At 33.5% G+C, this 23,241-nt stretch overlaps 1 protein-coding gene across 2 annotated transcripts in view; it reads right to left on the bottom strand.

Annotated features, from left to right (window-relative positions):
* Positions 1-23,241, bottom strand: part of LOC123712079 (vesicular glutamate transporter 1) — a 34,352-nt gene that overhangs the window by 1,421 nt on the left and 9,690 nt on the right. For both annotated transcript variants that reach the window (XM_045665021.1, XM_045665020.1), the window contains exons 2-10: positions 8,210-8,396; positions 6,219-6,337; positions 5,623-5,737; positions 4,189-4,363; positions 3,441-3,541; positions 2,233-2,389; positions 1,350-1,522; positions 703-806; positions 245-365 (exon numbers count right to left, since the gene is read on the bottom strand). In XM_045665021.1, the coding sequence (XP_045520977.1) occupies positions 245-365; positions 703-806; positions 1,350-1,522; positions 2,233-2,389; positions 3,441-3,541; positions 4,189-4,363; positions 5,623-5,737; positions 6,219-6,337; positions 8,210-8,396 (1,252 nt within the window). The remainder of the gene's footprint in view (positions 1-244; positions 366-702; positions 807-1,349; positions 1,523-2,232; positions 2,390-3,440; positions 3,542-4,188; positions 4,364-5,622; positions 5,738-6,218; positions 6,338-8,209; positions 8,397-23,241) is intronic.

Below are 23,241 nucleotides of genomic sequence, written 5' to 3'. Positions count from 1 at the left end.
ATATGACATATTAATATATATTTCTAGTCTATAATTATCATTAAACAAAACTACATATATAAAAAAATCATGAGGGAAGAATGATGTGGACATAACAAAAACATTATCAGCATATGTATGTGAACCCCGAACTGTTCTACCGTAGTACGTAGTTACAGATAAAACTGGTAACATGTTTACATGGTAACCTCTATGTTTGTTTGTATTAGAGCGGTCTACTACATAATTTATATGGAGTTATTACCTTATCAGTAACGATAGATCCGGCTAACGGTGGACTGACAATGCCGGGCAAAGTGGCGATTGTGTTCGAAAGCCCCATCAACACACTCGCGTGAGGTGGCGCTATGTCCAAGTGATTTACGCTGAAAAATAATATTATTATAATTAGTAATAGGAACAAAATATAAGTAATAATAAAAAAAAACTATTTAATAACAATTAGTGATAGATTTTTTTTTTTATTTTTTTGTTGTAATTATAATAAAATTGTAATTAGTAATAGAAGAAAGTAGCCAACGCCCACCTTCGAAAGCAGATGGCACAAAATAATAAAAAAAATATATTTAATAATTATTGATAATAAAAAAATTACTTTCTATACGCATCTAAGTTTGTAGTACCTCGAAGCTTTATATATATAAATGACTTGGCACCAGACATTATTAATATTATAAAGTGTGAGTAATATGAGTGAAATACCTAAACCCGGACCAGGCGAAGCCTCCAAGGCCCACAGCTATGGTGAGGCACACGATACATCCGAGAATACTCGTCGCATATGCAGCTGCCACCATGAATATTGTCTGGAAATAGTGATAATAATATTAATAAATCGTAATAATTATATTAATAAATAGTGATAATAATATTAATAAATAGTGATAATAATATTAATAAATAGTAATTATAATAACAATAAATCGTAATAATAATATTAATAAACAGTGATAATAATAAGTGATATAAATATTAATAAATAGTGATAATAATATAAATAAATCGTAATAATAATATTAATAAACAGTGATAATAATATGAATAAATAGTGATAATAATATTAATAATTAGTGATTATAATAATAATAAATAGTAATAATAATATTAATAAACAGTGAAAATAATATTAATAAATAGTGATAATTATATTAATAAATCGTAATAATTAAATAAATAATTAGTAATATTAATAAGTTGTTATAATAATAGCAACGTTAGAACCTTCAGTTTTGTCCTAAAAAATCTTGTGCCTGATGTCATTTGACGTAGGGTTCAGGGACAAAATTTAGTACTAAGAAGTCTCTACTCTACTTTTCTTGTATCTCAAAGTACGACATTTACAAAAATACCTGAGCTAGAAAAGCCCCGCAATTGAAAAGTTTCCGTATATTGCTCCTCGTCATGATGCGCATGCGCAGCAGCCAGTCCGCCATGTGCCCGGCTACTTGTAAAACGATAGCCATTGCCAGGTAAGGCACCGCGGACAGCCACCCCGTTTGGGACGTCTCGAACTTGAAAACGTCTGCAACATATTTTTTTAAATACATTTTTTGTTAAAGTAGTCAAGTGCGAAACGGTTTGTCCCACTAAGGGTTCCGTAGCATAAATTAGATATATTGAGGAAACCGGCTTGCCTTCAACCCAAAAAGTCGACGGCGTGTGTCAGTCACACGAGGCCGATCACCTACTTGTCTATTCAATTGACAAATTATCATGATACAGATACAGAATCTGTGGTCCTGACCCAAACAGGTTATAGCGCGATTTTTTAAATATTTGTAAAAAAATATATAACAAATCTATAATCTGGTACATTTTATTAATAGTGGCTTCGTTATTCTTCCTTAATATTAAATTGTTATTATACTGATCAATGAATCTTAGAACTTATAATCTAGAATTTAGTATGAATTTGTACTTTGTTATATTTTTTGTACAAATAGGTAAAACTGTGCTTTATGTTTATGTTTGAATGTGTATTCCGTTTTTGGATTTTGTGTTTAATGTAATTTTTTGAATATTGTTTAATGAGTAGCTGTAGGAATACTTTAATAAAATAAATAAATAAAGGTCTCGTCTTCCAGCTCTTATAAGTTATACACCTAAACCTTTCTCAGGAATTTTCATCAATTGATGAAAACCTTATAAAAATCGGTTCAGCAGTTTATGACATTATCACAAACACACAGATATTAATACTGTATATACTTTGATATCGTAATAAACAATTACCTTGCATAAATGTCGGCAAAAACGTCAATAACGTATAAAATCCCCAATTCTCACTGAAATGGGCCATAACAATCGCCCATACGGGGCCAGAGGTCAACATTGCACGCCACGGGTGTCGAATCTTAGACCCCTCCACCGCTTGAGTGCCGCGTGAGTCCTGGAATTAGATTAAACTGTGGTTTATTAAGTGGGAATAAAGTTTGACACCTGTTTGTTTGTTGCCATGGTTACGTCATTTCCAAACAATTTAGTAACCATGGCAACGCCTTATTCCTTTTAATTATTTTAAAATAGCTATTCCAGCCCATTTAAAATGAAATAAAACAAATAATATTATTACTTCTTAAAAAAATATTATTGCATCATCAAGCCGGTCACCGTCCAAGAGTAGGACACAACCGTAAAATATTTAGTTTCCATGGTTACGTCAGTTCCAAACAAGATACAATGTATTAGTAACCATGGCAACGCCTTATTCTTTGATTATTTCATATATATATATATATATATATATATATATATATATATATATCTAATTCCCTTGGTCACAGCATTACGCGTGAACCGCTGGACCGATTTCGCTAATTCTTTTTTTGTTGTCTTTATTATTGTCAGGTGAAGGTTATTATGAAAAAAAAGAAAATCGCGCGGAAAATTAGAAAATTCAAGAATACTTTTGTTACGATAGCAATTTATTTTCCATTTCATTCAAACTTTTTTCATGTAACCATATGGCGTTTGACATAACATTGACAGAATGTGTGCTGCAAACGTCGTCAATAGGGAAGTAAGAAAAATGAATATCGTTAAAAACAAATGCTTCGATCGGAGTTATTATATTGATAAAATACATATAAAATAATTACAGTCGCTAATTGTATGTGGCATTAATCCATGTTTTTCACATGGCCAGTTGGTCGGAATACCAACAAAACTAGCAAACAAATAATGTTGTATACCATAAAGCATTTTTAGTTAATTAGACCAATTCGAAATTAATAATCACAGTTAAGACAGGACAACGTCTGTCGGGTTCGCTAGTACTTAATAACATAAATCCAAGGGAGATATTGTGCTTTAAAAATATACTTAGAAAAGACAGGCAAAACATTTTCTGGTAATTTCATCATGACTTGGCATAAGCAAATAAATAAATACTTGCAGCAAAAACAATCTAAAATAAAGAAAAATCCAAGGAATTTTCATACTTGAATATATTTGAGTTCAGCGGCTGTGATGTGAGAATCCTTTTCCGGTGATTCCTTGACAACAAGCCACCAAATGGTGGTGTACACCAGGCCGATTATTCCTGGAATTATTTAAGTTTAAATATAATGAAAAACATAACTTTTTTGGATGCATATTTCTATTATACAGAAAATAATCACGCTTCATTTTTTTCAAATAAAAAAAAAATGGAAATGAAAAGGGGGCAAACGACCAAGAGGTTCACCAGATGTTAAGTGATGCCAATGTGATATGTGGCCCATAGACACTTACATTGCCAGAGCAATTGCGTTGCTAGTATTTTAAGAATTGGTACGCTCTTAACTTGAAGGACCCTAAGTCGAATTGCTTTGGAATATTTCCAGTGGGCAGCTGGTTCCACGTAGTGGTGGTGACATAAAATGCTCTAAAGAAACGCTCAGTTGTGGAACGACGGACGTCGAGGTGATACGAAGAGTTTTGTATTCTTGACGTCCGATAATAAAACTATTTTTAATATAGTATCGTTCATTTTTTCTTTCTATATATTGTTCTTCTATATCACAGGCCATATATTGCACCAATAAAGCGCACATGGCTCATATTTCTATTAGCCAACAAAAACAATTAAATCCGCACATTAGTAACTCGGTGCAAAAAAAAAAATCGTAAACTTTCATAATCAGAAAATTAGTAAGTCTTTTAAATATAATATAAAAGTAAATAGTTTTGTTCTATATATTTCCTTACCAAACACATAGAATATTCCAGGCCATCCTGTATAGTGCGCTAGTAGAGAACAAATGGGCATAGACACGACCGTGCCGACATAACTGCCGCTGAACGCGAACGTCGCGAGACGAGCGCGCTCGTCACTCGGCGCCCAACGGGACCATATCGCGTGGATACATGGGTATGTCACACCCTGGACATAAATAAAAAAAATATTTCTGCAATCCTATATTATTGCCTTCAAAAATTCAATCAATTTGGTATTTTTCGGTTGGATCCAAACAGGAAAAATAAGAAATTAAAAAACTAAAAACAAAACAACCCCAGAATGGCTGGACCGATTTGGCTAATTATGATCTTAAAATATTAATAAAAGTTCAGAGAAGGTTTAAACGGTTGGAAACCTAAATAATCTGTAAAGAAAAATACTAAAACTTTTCCAATAAAAACTGTTCCTAACTGGGAAATTCTTGACATTCTATTAAACAAAATGGTCATTTGGTTGTCATATATATAAATATAAGCCATGAGAAATTTGTGTTTCATAGTATGAGATCCAATCTCTTTCGTATGATTATTTTTTATTAAGTTTTGACACGAAGGTTTTGGAACTACCGTCGCCATTTTGAAATGTGAGACTGACATTGTTAGTTTAGCTCTCAAATACAACGTACAGAGTCCTTTTAATTTTACTATCTTATAAAAATCCAACTATTTTTTTTTATTATTCCTTGAATTAATGACGACAATGGCAAACTTTAATTTGACGAACGGTTCTGGTAACAAAACCTATCAGTTGTTCCTAAAATTGCGCCACATTTGTTTACTTATATTTGTATTAGAACCAGTATATATGTCTCAGTAAACTAGTTAAATCAAAGAATTACTTGAATCTCTAGACAGTTAATTAAATGTCAATATTCAATCAAGTCGTTACCATTTTGATTAAAATAAAGAATCGTCAAAAACGTTTAACTATCTGTCTGACCGAGAGCCAGCGTGTTGATTAATAATGTAAACAAGATGGTAAAACAAGACTCCGCCATGATTATTTCATTTGTTATTGTTATTTCGGTGTGATGATGAAGAACTGAGAGCTTGGAAATTCCGTGTTTTGTTTAAGGTTAGGTTAGTCTTGCTTAGCAAAGTTTAGTAAACTCGTTAAACGTTTCGCTCAACCACTTGTCTGACGGAACTTTAGCGACTTGATTGAATATCGATTTTTAATTAACTGTCTAGAGATTCAATTAACTCTCTGACTCAACAACTTTACTGCGACATATACATGGTTTTATTAAGACACTTCATTTATTAAGTTATCCTGAACGACTTGAAAAAAATCTCCTTATTTTAATTTACTTGAAATACTTCATCACGCTCTTACCCGCCCGGAAAAGTATGTACGAAGTTCAAAGTGTCATCTAGTTAAAAGTAATATAACAACTGTCCTACCTCAAACAACCCTTCAACGACTCTAACAGCGATGAGCAGAGCTGTACTCGTATGCGCGAGCGGCGGAGTGAACAAAGTCAGCAAAGATGTTGCGCCTACGCCGATCGCAAACATTCTGTTAAAACCATATCAAACGTTTACATTTGTGGCCACTGGTATATCATTTTATATATACTGTTTGAATTCATAATTTATCTTGTTTATTTAACAATAGATGTCATTATGAATGTACAAAACGACGTCCCAGAATCAGACGATATAGAAGAGAATCATTTACTCTCGAGGTCCAAGTCTCGCAGGAGATTCCGGCCGAGCTACGTTCGTAAGCTAAATGAGCTGTAAAGACTCAACCAGCCAACAGCGAGATCCGTCCATACGTAAAAATATTTATGTAGAAATTTTTATCCAACCATGCATGACTTACGCTTCCAGTCGGGATTAGTTTGTGAGTGCGTTGTCGACTTTTTAAATATATCAAAACTTGTGCTGAAAGTTTTTTTTATAAATTCAAAACGGAATATTTTTGATTCACTTTTTAGACGATTGAAAATAGTGTATCTAAATTAGTACATTGTGTTTTAGTACAAGGAACAAACCTGTTACCTCCTATTTTAGCCGCGAGCCATCCACCAGGCAGCTGCGTGACGATGTATCCATAGAAGAAGGAACTCAGTACTAGACCCTTGGTTTGAGAGCTCCAGTCGAATTCTGGAGCCTGAAAAATCATACATTTTTACATTAGACGACCACAGATTTGATAATTTAACGTAGAATAACTAAAAGTGATAAAATCATATCAAAATGTATGGTATTATTGGTAATGATGTTAAGTGATACCGTTGCCCAAGGACATTTTTATTGTGGCTCGTGAGTACGTTGCCAGCCTTTTCAAAATTGGAACGCCCTTTTATAAAATTGAATGATAAAAAATGAAGATCTAAATTAACATTTATTACCAGTTCCCAAAGCAATGGCGTAGAGCGCAAGTAAGTAATTTTTATAAGTTTTTGTTGCCATTGTTTTTTTAACCAATACGCCTTGCTTCACTTTATATTGAATCAAAATTCCATTATAATAAAGTGACAAGCTAAAAGGACGCAATTATATTTTCGCGAGAATAACTCATAGTGTAGGTTCTAGGTACCTAAGACACGGTCATACGGTGTAGGAAAACATTGAGAAATATGTCTCAAATCCAAAAATCGACGACATTTGCCAAATTTTTTGTAATAGACAATAATGATTGATAAGAAAACGGATACAAACTGAGACCCATATAGGGTTGTAGCGCTACTGGATTATTATTTATTAGAAGCAGTTAAATTATTAATTTACAACAAACACAATCCTAACAAATCCCCCAAATCAGTGGTTTCCGATGTGGGTCTCACGTCCCGCAATTCTAGTGTTAAGGTTATTAAACAAAATGTATTACATTTTTGGAATTTGAATTTCACTTATATGTTTTGAAAATTACTTACTATTGTCTTTGGTTAACATTGTACACATTGAAAGAAAACATTTTTATAACCAGATTAAAGCTATTTGTATTATTATAAACTTATAATTATTTTACATAATTTTAAATTTATTTTTATTCTTCCCGTCATCTTTTAGTCGATACCAACTCCGGAGAAATAAATACAGATAACACAACTTTCTCTACAGCTGTGATACTTTTGACATTCAACACCTTTTGTCTTCAGTCACCGTGACCACGCACGCTGTAAAGCACGCGAAACGTCGGAAAATTTTAAGATTTAAAATAATTATAAGTTTATAATAATACAAATAGCTTTAATCCGGCTAAAAAATTGTTTTCTTTCAAATTACAAATTACTGTTTTTCATTTACAATTTCCTAAAAATTTCATCCTAAACCTATACTTTAAGTTTGTTGGTAGTAAGATTTGCAAAGCGATTCATACGAACGCTGCCTTAACGATAAGAGATATATAATTCTAGAGAACAGTGGAAGAGGTTGACAAAGCCTACAAAATAGTCATCCAGCCTCTTATATTACATAGAAACAAATTGTCCGCCGCGTCTATATGTTCACCTTAAATTCAAAAACTAGGTACTCCAAGGTATTTATTGCGGTTTCACCAATATATACAATGATATTTTAATTTCAATTATTCATTTATCCCGTAATCCTACAAATAATATAATTTATATAAAACAATTTTACTAGAGATGGAATACATATATACACACAAAGGTTCAAACATTTACGAAAGGAATATATTAATCAAAATTCAAAATAAAAAAAATATTAAATACATTTAACTAATTCGGCTGTGATGTGCAATGTTGTGAAAGTTATTGTATGCAAATGAGGGTATGTATGTGGGGTGTGCTCGTGATGCAGTTGATGCTATGGATATTCTTAATACCTACTCCTTGTAAGCATATTGTGCGATACCTTAAACAAGTCAATGCTTAAGTATGTTCGTTGTATGTCCTACTAATGTATATGTCATTACAGTATGTCAAATCTAAACAAAGACCTGCCCCGCATTGTCATTGTCCCTTCACAAATCCTTGAAACTAAAGTAAAGTTCATGTTATAGTCAAGTGAAACTCACATAAACAATAGTTCCATTATCCAGAACGTGCTCTATAGGCTCCGTCATGGCTACCACCGCAACAGAAAGGTTGACCCTCAAGGCGTACACGTTGAAGAAACCAAAGAACGCAAGCAGCGCCACCACAAGCCGTCGCTTCCTCCAAAATCGCCATGATGTCTCATTGCTGTACTCTCGTAGTATTTCTCTGAAAATAAAAAAATAGAAATAAATAATTTTGATTAGAAAATTAAGTATAAGACTTTTTATGAAGAAGAGACATTGAGAGCAGTGCTGGCAGTGGCTTCAGCGTGCGACTCTCATTCCCGAGGTCGTAGCTTCGATCCCCGGCTGTGCACCAATGGATTTTCTTTCTATGTGCGCATTTAATTCGCTCGAACGGTGAAGGATAACATCGTGAGGAAACCGGCTTGCCTTACACCCAAAAAGTCGACGGCGTGTGTCAGGCACAGAAGGCTGATCACCCATTTGCCTATTCGATTTACTAATCATGAAACAGATACAGAAATCTGAGGCCCAGACCTAAAAAGGTTGTAGCAAAGGTCATAGCGGGGAAAGGTTTGAAAATAATTGCGAAGATAAGAGACAATAATGAAGCTTTTTTTTTACCTTGGAGAACCGTAAACTTAATGTAATCCTCATTATGTAGCATTCGAATACAGGTTATTTATTTTTATTGCTAGTCTTTTTATGTAACTTAATCGATTTATATTTACTACGTCTACTGTATTTTGCTACACATGCCAGTTTTACAGTAACAAGGCGCGATAGTAGCGAAGATGGAAGAACATTGGTTTAAGTTAATTTTTCCTTTATCTAAAGATTCCAGGTTTCATTTTTTTACTTGGTAAAACATAAAATTTCGTTTACTAATCCAGCTGTACAACGATTTTCTCGATAATTTCTAACCAACTCAAAACGGAGTTTTTATCATATATATTATGTTATATTGTTTGCACAATTACTGAGTATGATGAGGGTCGATCCTTATTATAATCATATTGTACGTGTGTATGTCACTGAACTCCTTTTAAATGTCTGGACCGATTTGAATGTTTTTTTTTTTGTATAAGTTTGGGTGGCGCCCTGGATGGTTTAAATTCACAAATTCGCTTAGCAGATAGCGCTGCAGTAGGTATCTAGGATATTTTATCTATACTACAACTAAACAGCTGTTTTTTCAGGTAGGAGTCTCGGATAGCTTAACTGGTAGAGCGCGTAATCAAACCATCTGGCTTCGTTTCCCAAAACATTATTTGTCTTTTATTTAATACTTTGTTTAATATCCTAATCGTTTGAAATAGTATGCAGGACAACGTCTCTCGGGTCCGCTAGTACACTGTATTTTTAGAGGACGGAAGTCAGAATTACGTTTTTTTTAATTCCATTCTTAGCCACGCTTAGTATAACCGCAGCTTAACAAAAACATATTAATATTTCACTCCTACCTGCCATCTATACCGTAACATTTTTAAAATCTTTCAAAGGATTTTTATACACAATTACGGCTACCGACTAACATATCCCTGGGTCTCCCCAGGCACGCGTTTCTGTAGAATTTCTTTCAAAATATTATTTACATATAAACGTCTATCTAATTGTAATATTAAAGAAATTCCAATTTAGTTTTGCATGAGAAAACACTTATCTATGTGGCTTGGATTTAAATAGAACCGTTTTCAGAGTTAGTGACATTTTGAGCTCCCCTGGGATATCTGATTTACGACGACAAAGTTTCCAATTTCTGTGGGGAAATATATCATAACGGACCCCATAATCTTATTAAATTTTGAAAATGTAACGATTATTTCGTTACCGTTACAAAGACTAGTTATAAAAAGCTATGTATTTTTTCGTTTTGACCTTTTTTTTAACATTTATAGGAATGGGAAGCGCAAACACGGATCTATCGGAAACACTCTTCGAATCAACCATATCTCCAAACAGGCACTAGTCTGAACTCTAGGTTGAAAGACTTTATTTCTTATTCAAAGTAACCAAAGACATGAATAAAAAATAATTATAAGAAATGAATTTAAAAGTAATTTTGTCTAACATATTCACTTAGCTTCGATTTGAATGTATGTAGTAGAAGTAATATTTTTTTTTATATGTGAGGGTAGTTTATTTTACAGGTGTGCGCCTCGTAGGTAAACATTTTTTTTGCGGTAGTTCGTACGTATTTTAGGTAATGCAAGATAACTCGTTCGACGCATACTTCTATGAGTCACACGTTGCGGTTAGGAGAAAGTTAGACTAGAGTGGTAGAGAACTTTTTTATAATTTTTTGACAATAATACATATTATATTATAAACATAAAGTTGTTTTAAATTCATTAAGTTTGTGTTCGATATATATTTATGGTAGGTGAAAGATTAGTATTCTGTTACTTTTATTTTCCAATACCTGAATGTTCGTTAATTTTGTGTTGGCGTGGTCTGAAGTTATGTGTGAGGCTTAAGAAAGAACAAGATGTGAACCCTCGGAGATATATGACAAGCCGAGTAAGTAATTTGACTCCAAACCTTTTTTCCCCAATATTGTGTTTTTTGATATAACAGGGGAAAACTGGCCGGAGGAACCAAAAAGCGCTTTATAGAGTTGCAAGAGGTGGCTCGGAATGAAGTATCATCTCGCCTTGCTGAGCACACCAAGCTTTTTGGAGTCTAATTTAGCCTTGACTTCCAAATGACCGTGAAATTGAACTCCCAGTATTCCGTAGCTAGCTGAGGCTTCAATGAGAGAGAGAGGAGTGGCGACAAAAGGTGTTTTTTAGGAAAACGCTTAGCGCGTTTCGACTTGGGGTTAAATTGGAATAGATGTAGTCAACCCCAGTCCGATGCACCACGTAGCAGAGTTCCGACTTCCGACATAAGTTAGTACCGATACTGATCGACAACTGCTTGTTCGCTTTACCGCGGGTAATCGAATAAGGCGGTGTGTCAATGAAATAGAAATTCCACCAATAAACCAATTTATTGTTACGTATATGACCGTAATTTCACGGTAATCAGTCACGAATAATCGTCGACATGGTACAGATTGTGCAACGCAATTTTACAGCTATTTGTATACAATACGCAATAAATATCACAATTTGTACAAATTGGAATATACTAACTTAAAATTCCCGTGAGAGAACGACATTTGAGTTTATTGTATCTAGTTGCGTCTCTCCAGAAAGGTGGTGGTCCCAGGTTTGACCCCGACAGTAGACCGCGATGAATGTATGTATGTCGAGACCAAGGTTGCAACCAAAACTACTACTAAATGAATATCATAGTCTATGGATAGAGTAACTTGAGATTAAGCACAAAAGCTTTACGTTAAACCTCAAATCTTAACTTAATACTTAGTAAAAAGGATTTTATGTCCAGTGCTAAGCATCAGTAAGGTTTTCTATACAAAATATACTTATTTTTACGAAAAAATTTCCACAAACAAGCCGAGTCAGGAATATTACGATTTAGGTTTACGATAATCTTGGGAATATATGAATACTACACAGATTTATGGTCGGACTTATATGGTAATTCAAATATAAAAGGCGTTTTAAATGAAAACTCGTTTATAATTGGTGCTTGGAGGAAACAATCGTGGATGTGACCTGACAGTAAGTCTTGTGACAGTTGTGATTTGACCCTTGGATTAAGACTTCACAATATATCATTGAATATTATAGCATGATAATCTTAGAACTAAATATATCATCATCAATGGTTATATATGGGCTTTAGCCTCCTCGAGTACACTTCGCCATCGCAATCTATCCAGTGCTTGCCGCGACCAATTACCTACTAGCAGCCTCGGTCTAACGGCTGTTCTCTTGCCGCCGGGTTGTGAGTTCAGTTGGAGGACCTTGGAGTTCTGTCGTTCGCCATTCGGTTCACATGTTTCAGCCACTTGAGCCCGCTGCACTTTATTTATTGGACGATCTTGGCGTATATATATAAATCGCAAAACTTGAAGACGACGGAACCAATTGAACAAATTTATGATTTTTCCTTGAACTTTGAGGAAGGCTTTTATGAAGCAATATAATACTTTATTATCACTTCGATGTTTGCAAGTGTACAAAAAAATAGTACAGTTAAAATTATTACATAAAACGGAAGGCTATTCGTGGCCATATCGCTTCAAGTGAAATATTTTTATTTATTTATTATTTAGGTATTGGGAAAATGCATAACTATCGCTTATATATCTACTCTTTATTCCTCCTGCTGAGCGTTGCGAGGCTGCCGACCCTTTTGTGGCAGATGACTGTACTGCTTCTATTAATAATCTCCAGCTATCAGATTAATTCCTCATTTGTTACCCTTTCATAAAATCGATCAACCTTAACTATTGCCGTCTCTTATCGTTAAATTGTTTTTATACTGTGATAAAAAGGGATGAACTAAAGTATAGTTAAAATATAGTTTATAATACGTGGGTTGATTTTTAGCAAACAATGTATCTCTTGTAGTCAGTGATAAGGTAATAACTTCGTAAAATATTCGTATAAATCTTGATTCATCTGAAACTAACGCTGCAAAATTTTTCATACATATTATATTTGAGCTCTTGTAGGATTTTGCTATACTTTGTCAACATTTATTTCGTAAAGTTTCGTAAAGTTTAAAGACTTTATTTCTCAAAAAAGACAAAAATGTCACTTACATGAGAATAATACTTTAGATTAACATTACATTGTAATCCTTGTAGTCATTGTAGTAGTAGTAGTTACCACCCCATTATATGAATTTCACATTTATTTATAAAACCTTCACGATTTGTAAACCAATATCGATTATTATTATTCAACCTTTATTACTGACACCCAGTATAATATGTAAACAGTTGTTTAAGTTACATAACCCTTAAATTAATACATCAGATGTGCCTGTTTTGGTGATCAGCGTGTCCTGTAGCACATAGGCCTCTTCCAGCTGCTTCCATTATTTTCTAATGTTGGCTCTTTTAGTCCAAGTTGTGCTCTTTCAATCGTCTGCTCATCTCACTACTTTCCTCTTTTACTTTTCCATCTCGTGATCACCACTTTGAATTAATTTTTGTTCATTTCATTCACTCGTCATGTCCCCGGACCAGCGCCATATCAACTGCCTTATTTTCTTTATAATGTCGGGTACTTCGTTCGTTATTATCTTCTGCTCTTTCGTGATGTCTCTGTGTTACAACCACCATGCTTCTTTCCATTTCTATTTGGCATGTTCTCAACTTTAAAAGATGTTTCTGAGATAGCCAATGCCAACCGTATGTGACACATGGTAAGACACATGCGTTGAACACCTTTTTATTAGCTACCGTTTGGCAATCTTAACTTTTAAGTGCTACCTGAAGGGAACAAAATCTCATACAGACGCAGGACACTCTTCTTTCTATCTCAAGACCTGTTTGGTCTTTAAATATTAATTGCTCTAGATATACATAGTGATACATATTCGATAGCATCTCCGCCTATTTCGTAGATAATAGTTTCGCTATTAGTCATTATTTTCGTTTTAAACTTGAATTTGTTCATAGCTTCTTTATTCAAATAATAAATATTACTATATATATACCACAATGTACACTTATCAACGTCATACTAAATTAACATTGGCTTTATCAACAAGCCAATCAAAGCGCAGAACAGGTGCAAAGAATTCCGCTACTCTGAAGATAAAAGTTAAAATACGTAATTGACATGACATACCTAATGAAGTATTTATTTCACGTCACTTTGCATAACAGTTAAATATCCTTCACGCTTTTCAACACTGCATTGCTAATTTCCTATACATAATTCATACATACAATATCCCATACATATATTTACAATTAACGTTACAAACTCGCTAGTTGACCGTAAACCTTGAAAAAGGAAATACCTAAAATGGGTATTGAACCTTACACCCATTTTTAGTGGTGGCGTCGCCGGTAATTGAGGGAGTAAACTTTTACTTTGAACAATTGGAAAATCCCACCGGGAGTAAATTCCACAGTTGGTTAGATCGCAAAAGAATGTGTCTCGTCTTAAATCTTTCTGATGATATTGGGGTATAATAATAAATCATGTGCAGTAATTTTTATATATTTTAAGAGTAACACATGTTCTCTTTTTGTAGGCATTAACAAGTTCTACAAGTTTTCTCTAGACGCCAATCACAAACAACATCTCTTACAAATTCAACTTTACGATAGTCTTTTCATTTTCGGATTAATATATCTTATGACAGTCACAAACAATGGCTTTCTATTAGTAATAGAATTTTTATAATCCCCCGTATTACCACAATCTCCGTTGTTCTCCACCCAAGCATTTTTCAAGTCAATATGTGGAAACAGCTGCCCACTAAAGTATTTCCGAACAAATTCGAGTGGCATTGAGAATGTCAATGGGCAGCGGTATCACATAACATCAGATGAGCCTTCTCCCCGTTTGCCCTGTTCTATAAAAAAATTAACACACACACACGAAGCTGCTCGCACCAATGCGAGATAGAGAGTAGGAAGTAGAGACTAGTATCACTTTCATAGTAAAATATAAACGACTGATTTAGGCTTGTTTATGAATACGGTAGGCTTTATTACTCTAACGAAACTAATTTTATTATCCATTTGGTTCCCACATGACGCATAATACATTTATTAGGACAAGACAAAGCTCTAACCTAACCTACAATGTTGCCGTAATGAAAATGTTTATGTTAATAAACCTTCAGCCATAAACCGTACGTATATTTGTTTCAGTGTAATTAATTGGCAACATCGGACTTATTTCTATGTTTCATCTGTATTTATTTCACTTTTAATTTTTCATGTATCCATTTTTAGTTTAATTTTTATTATTCCTGTTTAGTTTTGTCTTAATAACTACATGTAGTAGGTATTTTTGCACTTCTCGCCTACCTAATCTAATTTAATTTTTTTTTCCTCACAGTAGTTGCCTGGAAGAGATCGCTCGAAAACGATACGGCTGTCCTTTTCATTTCATCGTGTTAAATTTTTATATTGTAATGCAGCGAAGTGTTAATGAATAAATCAAGCATTCATGCCTTTTTAGCAAAGCCTTCCTTTATATTCCTCCATTTCCTTCACTAAGCGTGTCTAACAAACAATATTGCACTAGCACAACACAGCTGAAACAGACTAAACTGGTATTACGAGGTATTTTTTGTAACAACTCGACGTTAACTTAAAACTATTGGGCCGATTACAAATATAATTTCACTATTAGTATGCTACTCTAAAGAACTACTACCTGAAGCCGGTAGATACAGTCGTCTATATTCTATTTATGTCATATACATATGCATTTTTAAAAATGTCAATATTAAAAAAAAATGTGTCTATATTTACATTTCCTATCATTTCCAGGCGTAGGGCGGGCGAGAAGATCTAGCATAACTCTGCCAGTTTTTAATGAGTTGTGGTTTACAAGAAAATTGTTATGACTTTACACCATGCTTTATTTGACATGTAGTATTACATAACAGTAGTTAATATAAATTTTACTTAATTAAAATTAATTACCTAAAGTACTTTAATCTACTGCTTTTATGCTTTCTAGCATTCCTTCCTAACCTCCTCCACATTCCTAAACCTGTCACAAATAAGACAAAACCTGGTGCAGATTTAAGGAAATTGTATTTGACATATCATGCCCTCACTCCAACTGCCAATAGCATCAGCAATACTGATCCGTACGTTTTTGTATGCAAGTTTGATGCAGTTGCAATATCCGTAGCGCATCATTGGGATCATGGTGATGGGCGCGGTAGAAATTGCTAGTAGTTATGGGAAGGCCTCAGCACCTTGACGAAGGCTAGTCGCAAATCACAGCCAATAGGTTACGAGAATAGAATGTTTATTGTAGCCAGCGTCCAAGGTCGCAACGCTTAATTTACTAATAATTACTCTGTAATTTAAAACCCGTCCGAAAACATACATAGTACACCCAATGTGACGCACATTCATAAACGAGAAATCAAGATTTTAGATTATTTGATTTTCTTTAAAGAATAATTTTAAGTACTAAGTTTTTGTTCTTATATTTTCTTTAACAATGTAATATGTTTAGGTTTTGTATATTGTCTTCGTGTTTTCTTTTTTATTATTTGTGTATGTGTAGCTGTTAGATTACATATAAATATGCATCAATAAGATAAGTTCAATGAATTTTTACTGATTTATACCACAAAGGTTTATTAAAGCGAATAAATTCACTGAAAAATAAAAATAAAATATACAGGACACACTCACACGCAACCCCTACATGTTCCAATATAATTTGAATAATGACACTCGTCGGAGCGTTAACTTAAATTTAACTATCTTAGTTAAGTAAAGTTATTCTCGTGTAACTTGGTATAAGTTTGAAATTATTGCTGTTAAATTTGTATACTTGGGAATTGGGACTATTAGAACTTATCATTATTCAATAATTATCGAGAAATTTAACGGCGAGAGATTTCGGTGTAAGAATCATACAACATACTAAATATATATGGCTCATTTGTATGAATAAGTTAGCCTAGTGACTATGTCGTAGGTTCGAACCCCGGTTGTAAACCCTAAACACTTTTATATGTGCGCACTGAACACTCGCTCGTGCAGTGAAGGAAACTGACAGACAAAATCGACATCGTGTGACATAGAAAGCTGTACACCTCTACTACCAATCCCTTTCCGAGCGACTTGATCCCTGGCGTAGAGATCTGCATCTACCGCATTTATCACAGAGTGTTCAGAGCTGAGTGTCATCATCGGACAGGCATCGAGGCAGAATACGAAAAACCATCCGTATCAACTCAACGTCCGTCGTTCCACAACTGAACCAGCTGCCCACTGAAGAATTTCCAAACTAATAAGACTTAGGGTAATAAGAATATATATATATAGGTAATAAGAAACGCATTCGACATCTGACATTGAGAGTGTCCATGGACGGCTTTAACATCAGGTGAGCATGCTGCCCGTTTTTTATAGAACAGGGGCTATAAAAAAATTACAAAGCATAATCAAACTGTACTGTATAGTAAGTACATTTAATACGAAATGTATAACATATACTTACAAGACGTCTAAATGACTACCTCGTTACACGTCACCACGAAGACATCGTTAAGCAAATCCCCCGTGGTACAATGATGCCGACGACCTAATTACGTTGCGACCCAATTACCCTTTTTCACTATAAACCTGATTTATTTGCTATCAAATCATGGAACATAGATCTGCCGATAGAATGACAATTTGGTTGAATTTTCTTTCGATTCCTCGTGTTTTTTTAACAAAATAAAAACCGCGCGGTAGACGTAACCTTTCTTTAACAATCTTGAAAATAAAATATAATGTTTTCGTTTGACAGTTTCAGCTGAAATTCGTTCAATATTTATTTATTTGAAATGCTTTCAACGCCAACGCTCGGCAAACTGATACAAGGGTACAAGAAAAATAAAATACAATTATTGATGTAATAAGCACTTACAAGCAAAGAACATATCAAAAAGATTACAAAAATTAAAGAAACTAAATAAATTATAAAAAACTAAGAGAAATCGATTTCAATGTGTGAGGGGAGCAATTATCGATCCAGAACCAGCTCGTTCTTCGCGTTGTATGACGATTTGCTTGCTTTGGCTTTTAAGCTATGTTCAAAAGGTTACATTCGATTGGGAGTACACAAAGTCATAATGAATTTACACTCCGAAGGGATCCCAATTATATTCCCAAGTAGGCGCTTGATTGGAACGCGCAAGGAAAGCGGAAGCGTGTCCGGTCCCAGGAAAATCTGGCGTCGTACAGTTGCAGATGAGACAAAGGGAGCCGGAAAGACTTGGAGCGAGGTGAAATAGGACGCTCAAGAGCGAACGCGATAGAGACTCACTGTAGGACTATAAGGCAAGTCAAGAGTCATAATGACTGGTTCCGGAAGCAAAGTCTAAGGGAAGTCAGAAACGAACTATGACTTACGTATGTCAAATTACAATACCTACTTGGCACATAGAAGTCTAAGCAACGTCTCGGCAACATATGGTTAGCATGCTTTATAAGCACCAGACTAAACTGCAACTTGTTAAAATAACTGACAGTTAAGGTTCGAACGGTTAACTCTTCTGAATGTATGTACTGAATTAAAAATCAATTCATTATAGTTTGTTTATTAAAACCAACATTTCCGCCAAATACACAAGTTAAACATGAAGTTAGCCTTGAAATAATAGGTAAGGTGAAAAAAAATTGCTTATCTATTTATAATATATTCTAAACCAGTTGTATGTATAATGAATCAAAGCCTATACACAAGAAACCATCTATTTTTGTGTATAAAAAATAAAATATATTTATTATGGAACATAAGATACAAGTATCACTAATTCCACGTCATTAAATTTAAATAAGTAGACATTCCTACTCATCGGCAAAGAAGGCTGAGGCCGAGAGAAAAAGCCTGCGTAAAAAACTCTCAGTACTCGTTTAAAGTAGCAAATCAACATTTATTATAAAACAAATATCGCAAATTATGTGCGTGCTTCAAAATACCTATTCGTGCAAGAGGTAATAAGTGTTTGCTTTAGTTGTGATGAGGAGCATAATGGTCGCAGCTGATGCAAAAAACTTGGCGATAAAGGAGCGACACACAGTTCTTCTCCATTATACGCTCTTGATTTGAGAATTGGCAGTTAATGTAAATTTAGATGCATTTCATGTTTTATATATATATGAATTAATTATATTTTTAATATCGTATTTATTATCGACTAAAGCTTTAAGCTGCAAATCTTCTTAAGAATAATATGAACGACCATAGTTATGTTGATTTTTTAAATGATAACCATAGCAACATACACCATACTCGTTGTCGACAACTGCAATGAATTCGCGAATTTGTTTTCTTTTGCTTCAATCAAATTGATTACTTTGTTTAATTTAAATATCAACCTAAGTAAAGGATGTATACCTCACAATGAAACAGTCAGTGATTCGTCATATAATTTCACGATTGAAAAATTGTACTACTTAGGTACCTACACAGTTTTCCCAACCTTTAGAAAAAGTTCATTTCCCGGAGCTATCCACTTATCACTAAGCCTCAAATCCCGCTATAACTCGTAGGATTACCTACCTACAATAGAAACGAAATTAGGTCAAGATGACATTTGACGGGTACAATTCTTTACCACGGCATATATCACGACCACGCAATTTTTATACGAATAATTATAAATGTGAATTGTTTTGTGACAAACAACATTATAAACGTAAATTCATTTTTAATATAATATTGACATCAAGTGTATTTTGAAATCAATATATTTTATTATTAAAATTAGTTTTATTAAGAGATATAACTAGATGACCTCGTTAATTTCGTATCACCTACATATTTATTTGCTCATGAGTATTACTACAGAGTACAGGCTCTACTTATTAAACAATATTCAAACAATTACATTATACACAAAAGCCAAAAACGGAAAACACATTCAAACATAAACATAAAACAATTTTTACCTATTCATACAAAAAATAATATAATATATATATATATTATAATGTTTGTAAAATACTACTATATATATATATATATACTATACATGACTGCGTTACATAAATAGTGTTAGACCGTGGAATTTTAAATAGTTGGGTTTGCCTTGTATTGTATGACGAAGGGGTATGAAATAGTAAAAGCGACAATAAGTCAGGGCAGTCAATTACATCGTAGCAAATAGCGTGTAAAAACATCAGGTCGTATTGTTTTCGTCTACATTCCGGGGATTCAATATAAAAGTACTTGTAGGAATCTATATTGCTATAATACTTTCGGAAATCCTTAAAACTTGAAAAATAAGAAACTTTTTAAATGTTATCTATTGCTTCAATGTATTTCTTATAGATTGGAGACCAAACAGTGCATGCATATTCTCCTAACAAAAGCAAAGTACAGGCATTTTATACAATTTATGTTCTTGAAAGATTTGCATACACGTTTAACGAAGCCAAGTTGTTTATAGAAGTTTTCTGTTATATTATCTCTATGTCCTGAGAAACACATCTTATCATCTAGTAGTATCCTCAAGTCACCAGGTAAATTCACCTGTATATCTTATTTTACATCAAAATTTTACTTTTGTATGTTTGCGAGTAAAAGTAATTTTACTATTTTTTGAATAGTTTATTTTTTTCTTCACGATATTTTTGTTCACGGTTCGAGCGAATGTTAAAATCGAAGACCTCATGGATGAGAGTCTCACGTGAGCCACAAGCCAAATGCTTTAATGTTTTCTGTAAAAACAAATATGACCAACTCTCAAATGGACATATAAAACGTAAAAATGTATAAGATTTTGAAATAGTGATTGTATCTCACCCTAATGTTTCGTGTGTCATTTGTTTCTTGATTTGACGCTGTGTGTGTGTGAAATCACGCACACATCTCTCATCTTTGGGTCGCTAAATAATGCGTCTCGGAATAATACTCAATGCATTTACGTTGGTACAATTGTCTCTATAGAGGTAGCAAGCATCAGGATTACTAAAGGAAAATAGTGAACGAGGGAAAATTATATAAACGAGGTTACGTCAGCCTTGTCCTTTTTTATCTGGCAACATCTAATTTATCGTTCGCTGGATCGTCAGTGTTTAGGAGGACATACTACAGCTGAAAGCCAGCAATTGGCCAGAGGCAGCACATGACAGCTGGAAGTTTCTCATGGACGCTTTTTGGGTAGCAGAGTGAGTGCTTTAAATAAGAGAGGATTTCTTTTTACTCTATATTAACCACTCGCGTACAACAGTATATGCGAAACCATGAAATGTTAATTGCTTTGTAGTGAATGAATGCAATGTAACAGTGGAAGGGAGTGCCTGCATCAGGTTATACTCTCGGGACGTAACTCCGACGATTTAGGAAATCGCCACACTCGTACGGTAAGTATAATACAGTAAATTGTTGATGGACTGTTTTCTGGTTGGATTATTGAAGTAAATACATCTAGCTACTTCTATAAAAAGGACGCATGTATGAACCCCATTCTGTGATGGGGGGTGACATAAAAAAAACAAAGTTTACTGACAAGTAACAAGAAAGTTACTTACAATTGAATTTGAGGGCGTTTAATTAAAATATTTGTTTATTATGTACATAGCAATTTGAATTCAATTCACGTTAAGGTTGTGTACGACGGATTAATTCAATGCTTTCAGAAACAATTTAAATAAACATTCGTATTTTAAATCTAAACTATACAAGGAAAAATTATTTTAGAATGCACTTGTTAGGTACTAACAAAATTCCATGACAAATAATTGTGACCGCTCCCCTTGGGTGCTTCCGCCAGTTCTATAGTACATTTTCCAATTATTTCACGCACGAAGACGAGAACTTTATTGCATTCAAACCGCAAGGTTATACTTAGATAAGATCTAATAAATCAGGTGATTTCTAAGTAATCCTTATTATACGTATGCATTAGTCCAACTACATATCTAATTATTGATGATTTTAGTTTAATTTATAAGGATATTGATTAAGAAGGCTTAAGAAGACTGTAATAGTAGGTACATCATTTGAAGTTCAGGCAAATCTCCCTTATTAATAAAACATTAAATTGGTCTACTGTATTAAAGTACTACTTGTGGCTTTCAAGTGTACGAGTACGAGTGCTTTTAATAATAAAATTTATACGTATATTTGGTAATCTTACAACATTTAGTAAAGATATAGCCAAAGATGGTATATGATATATAAAAAAAGGTTCAAAAACGTAATATTATAACTAAGATAGTTCTCAGTATTGTTATATAGAATAAAAAAATGTGTGTGTGTCAGCTACGACGCACGATTGGAGTTTACTCCTTACGAACGATAATTATGATATATATATCGAATAGAAAAAAAGGGTAAATGAACGCATCTGCTAAAATGATAAGAGAAACAAACATATATCTGTTATTATTCGGATTATTTATATTACTTCAATAAAGCGTATTACATAAAGTATGTTACAAAACAATATAAATAATAACAATAATAATTGTGTTCAATTTATACAAATCCAATTTTAGAGAGAGAATGAGATGGAATCATTCTTTTACACGTTCAATATATATGTTTGTCTCTTTCTACGTAACGCCTCGTTTTCGTGTTACACTTGATTTTACTCCTCATAAAATTTCCGTACCGGGCCTTATAACTCAAATCGTTTCTTAAGGAGTAAACTCCAAAAACAACATAACTATGAAAATCAATTAAATAAATCTAATTTGATTGAAAACGACTGCCAATGGAAATTTTTGGGTTTTGGATAGTACATTCATCGAATAAAACTTTATATATATATATCATTATCTGGTCTGTTCTCTGGTCCTGAATAAAATTCTATCTCACAGCTCATCCTTCTTGGGCAATTGTTTAGGATCTCCGACATTGAGTTGTGGAATGTCTGCCCAACTGCCCGATTGGCTACCTCCCTAGCATCTTTTAACTACTTGTAACTTTTGTAATTCTTATTCTTTTCCTTCATCGCAGTTCATGAAACCGTATAGTCTTTAGTTTATTTAATTAATTATTTTAGATTAAGGTTCTATATTTTTATAAGATTATATATAATATTTTATAATATTATATAAGATTTTATAGATTATTTACTTTTTGCACTTTACGCATTATATATTTTTTTAGTTATTTCTTACTAGGGTTGCCTGGAAGAGATTGATTTGTTAGCGCAATTTTATGTAAATGGTATTATTTAATTTTTATGGTATTTATTTTTTATGTAAAAAATAAATAAATAAACATATCATGAAAACACTAGCGAATCACGCACAATGGACCTATTGAGAGACTAAGTGCGGAAACTGAGTCCACAAATATACACTAGCGAATCTGATACACTAAAATAGTAGAATTCGATAAAAAGTTTGAGCGTGAAAACATTAACGAATGAAAAACTAAAATCTCAAAAGATGCTAATAAAACAAAGTTTGTGTTGAGGCTACTATGGTCGTTATCGTTATTTGAACAGTTGATAATGTTAATTGT

Source organism: Pieris brassicae, chromosome 7 (genome assembly GCF_905147105.1).
Source record: "Pieris brassicae chromosome 7, ilPieBrab1.1, whole genome shotgun sequence".
In the NCBI taxonomy this organism is placed as follows: domain Eukaryota; kingdom Metazoa; phylum Arthropoda; class Insecta; order Lepidoptera; family Pieridae; genus Pieris; species Pieris brassicae.
The sequence above is the reverse complement of the archived record's forward strand: the minus strand, read 5'-3'. Positions and strand labels throughout refer to the sequence as shown.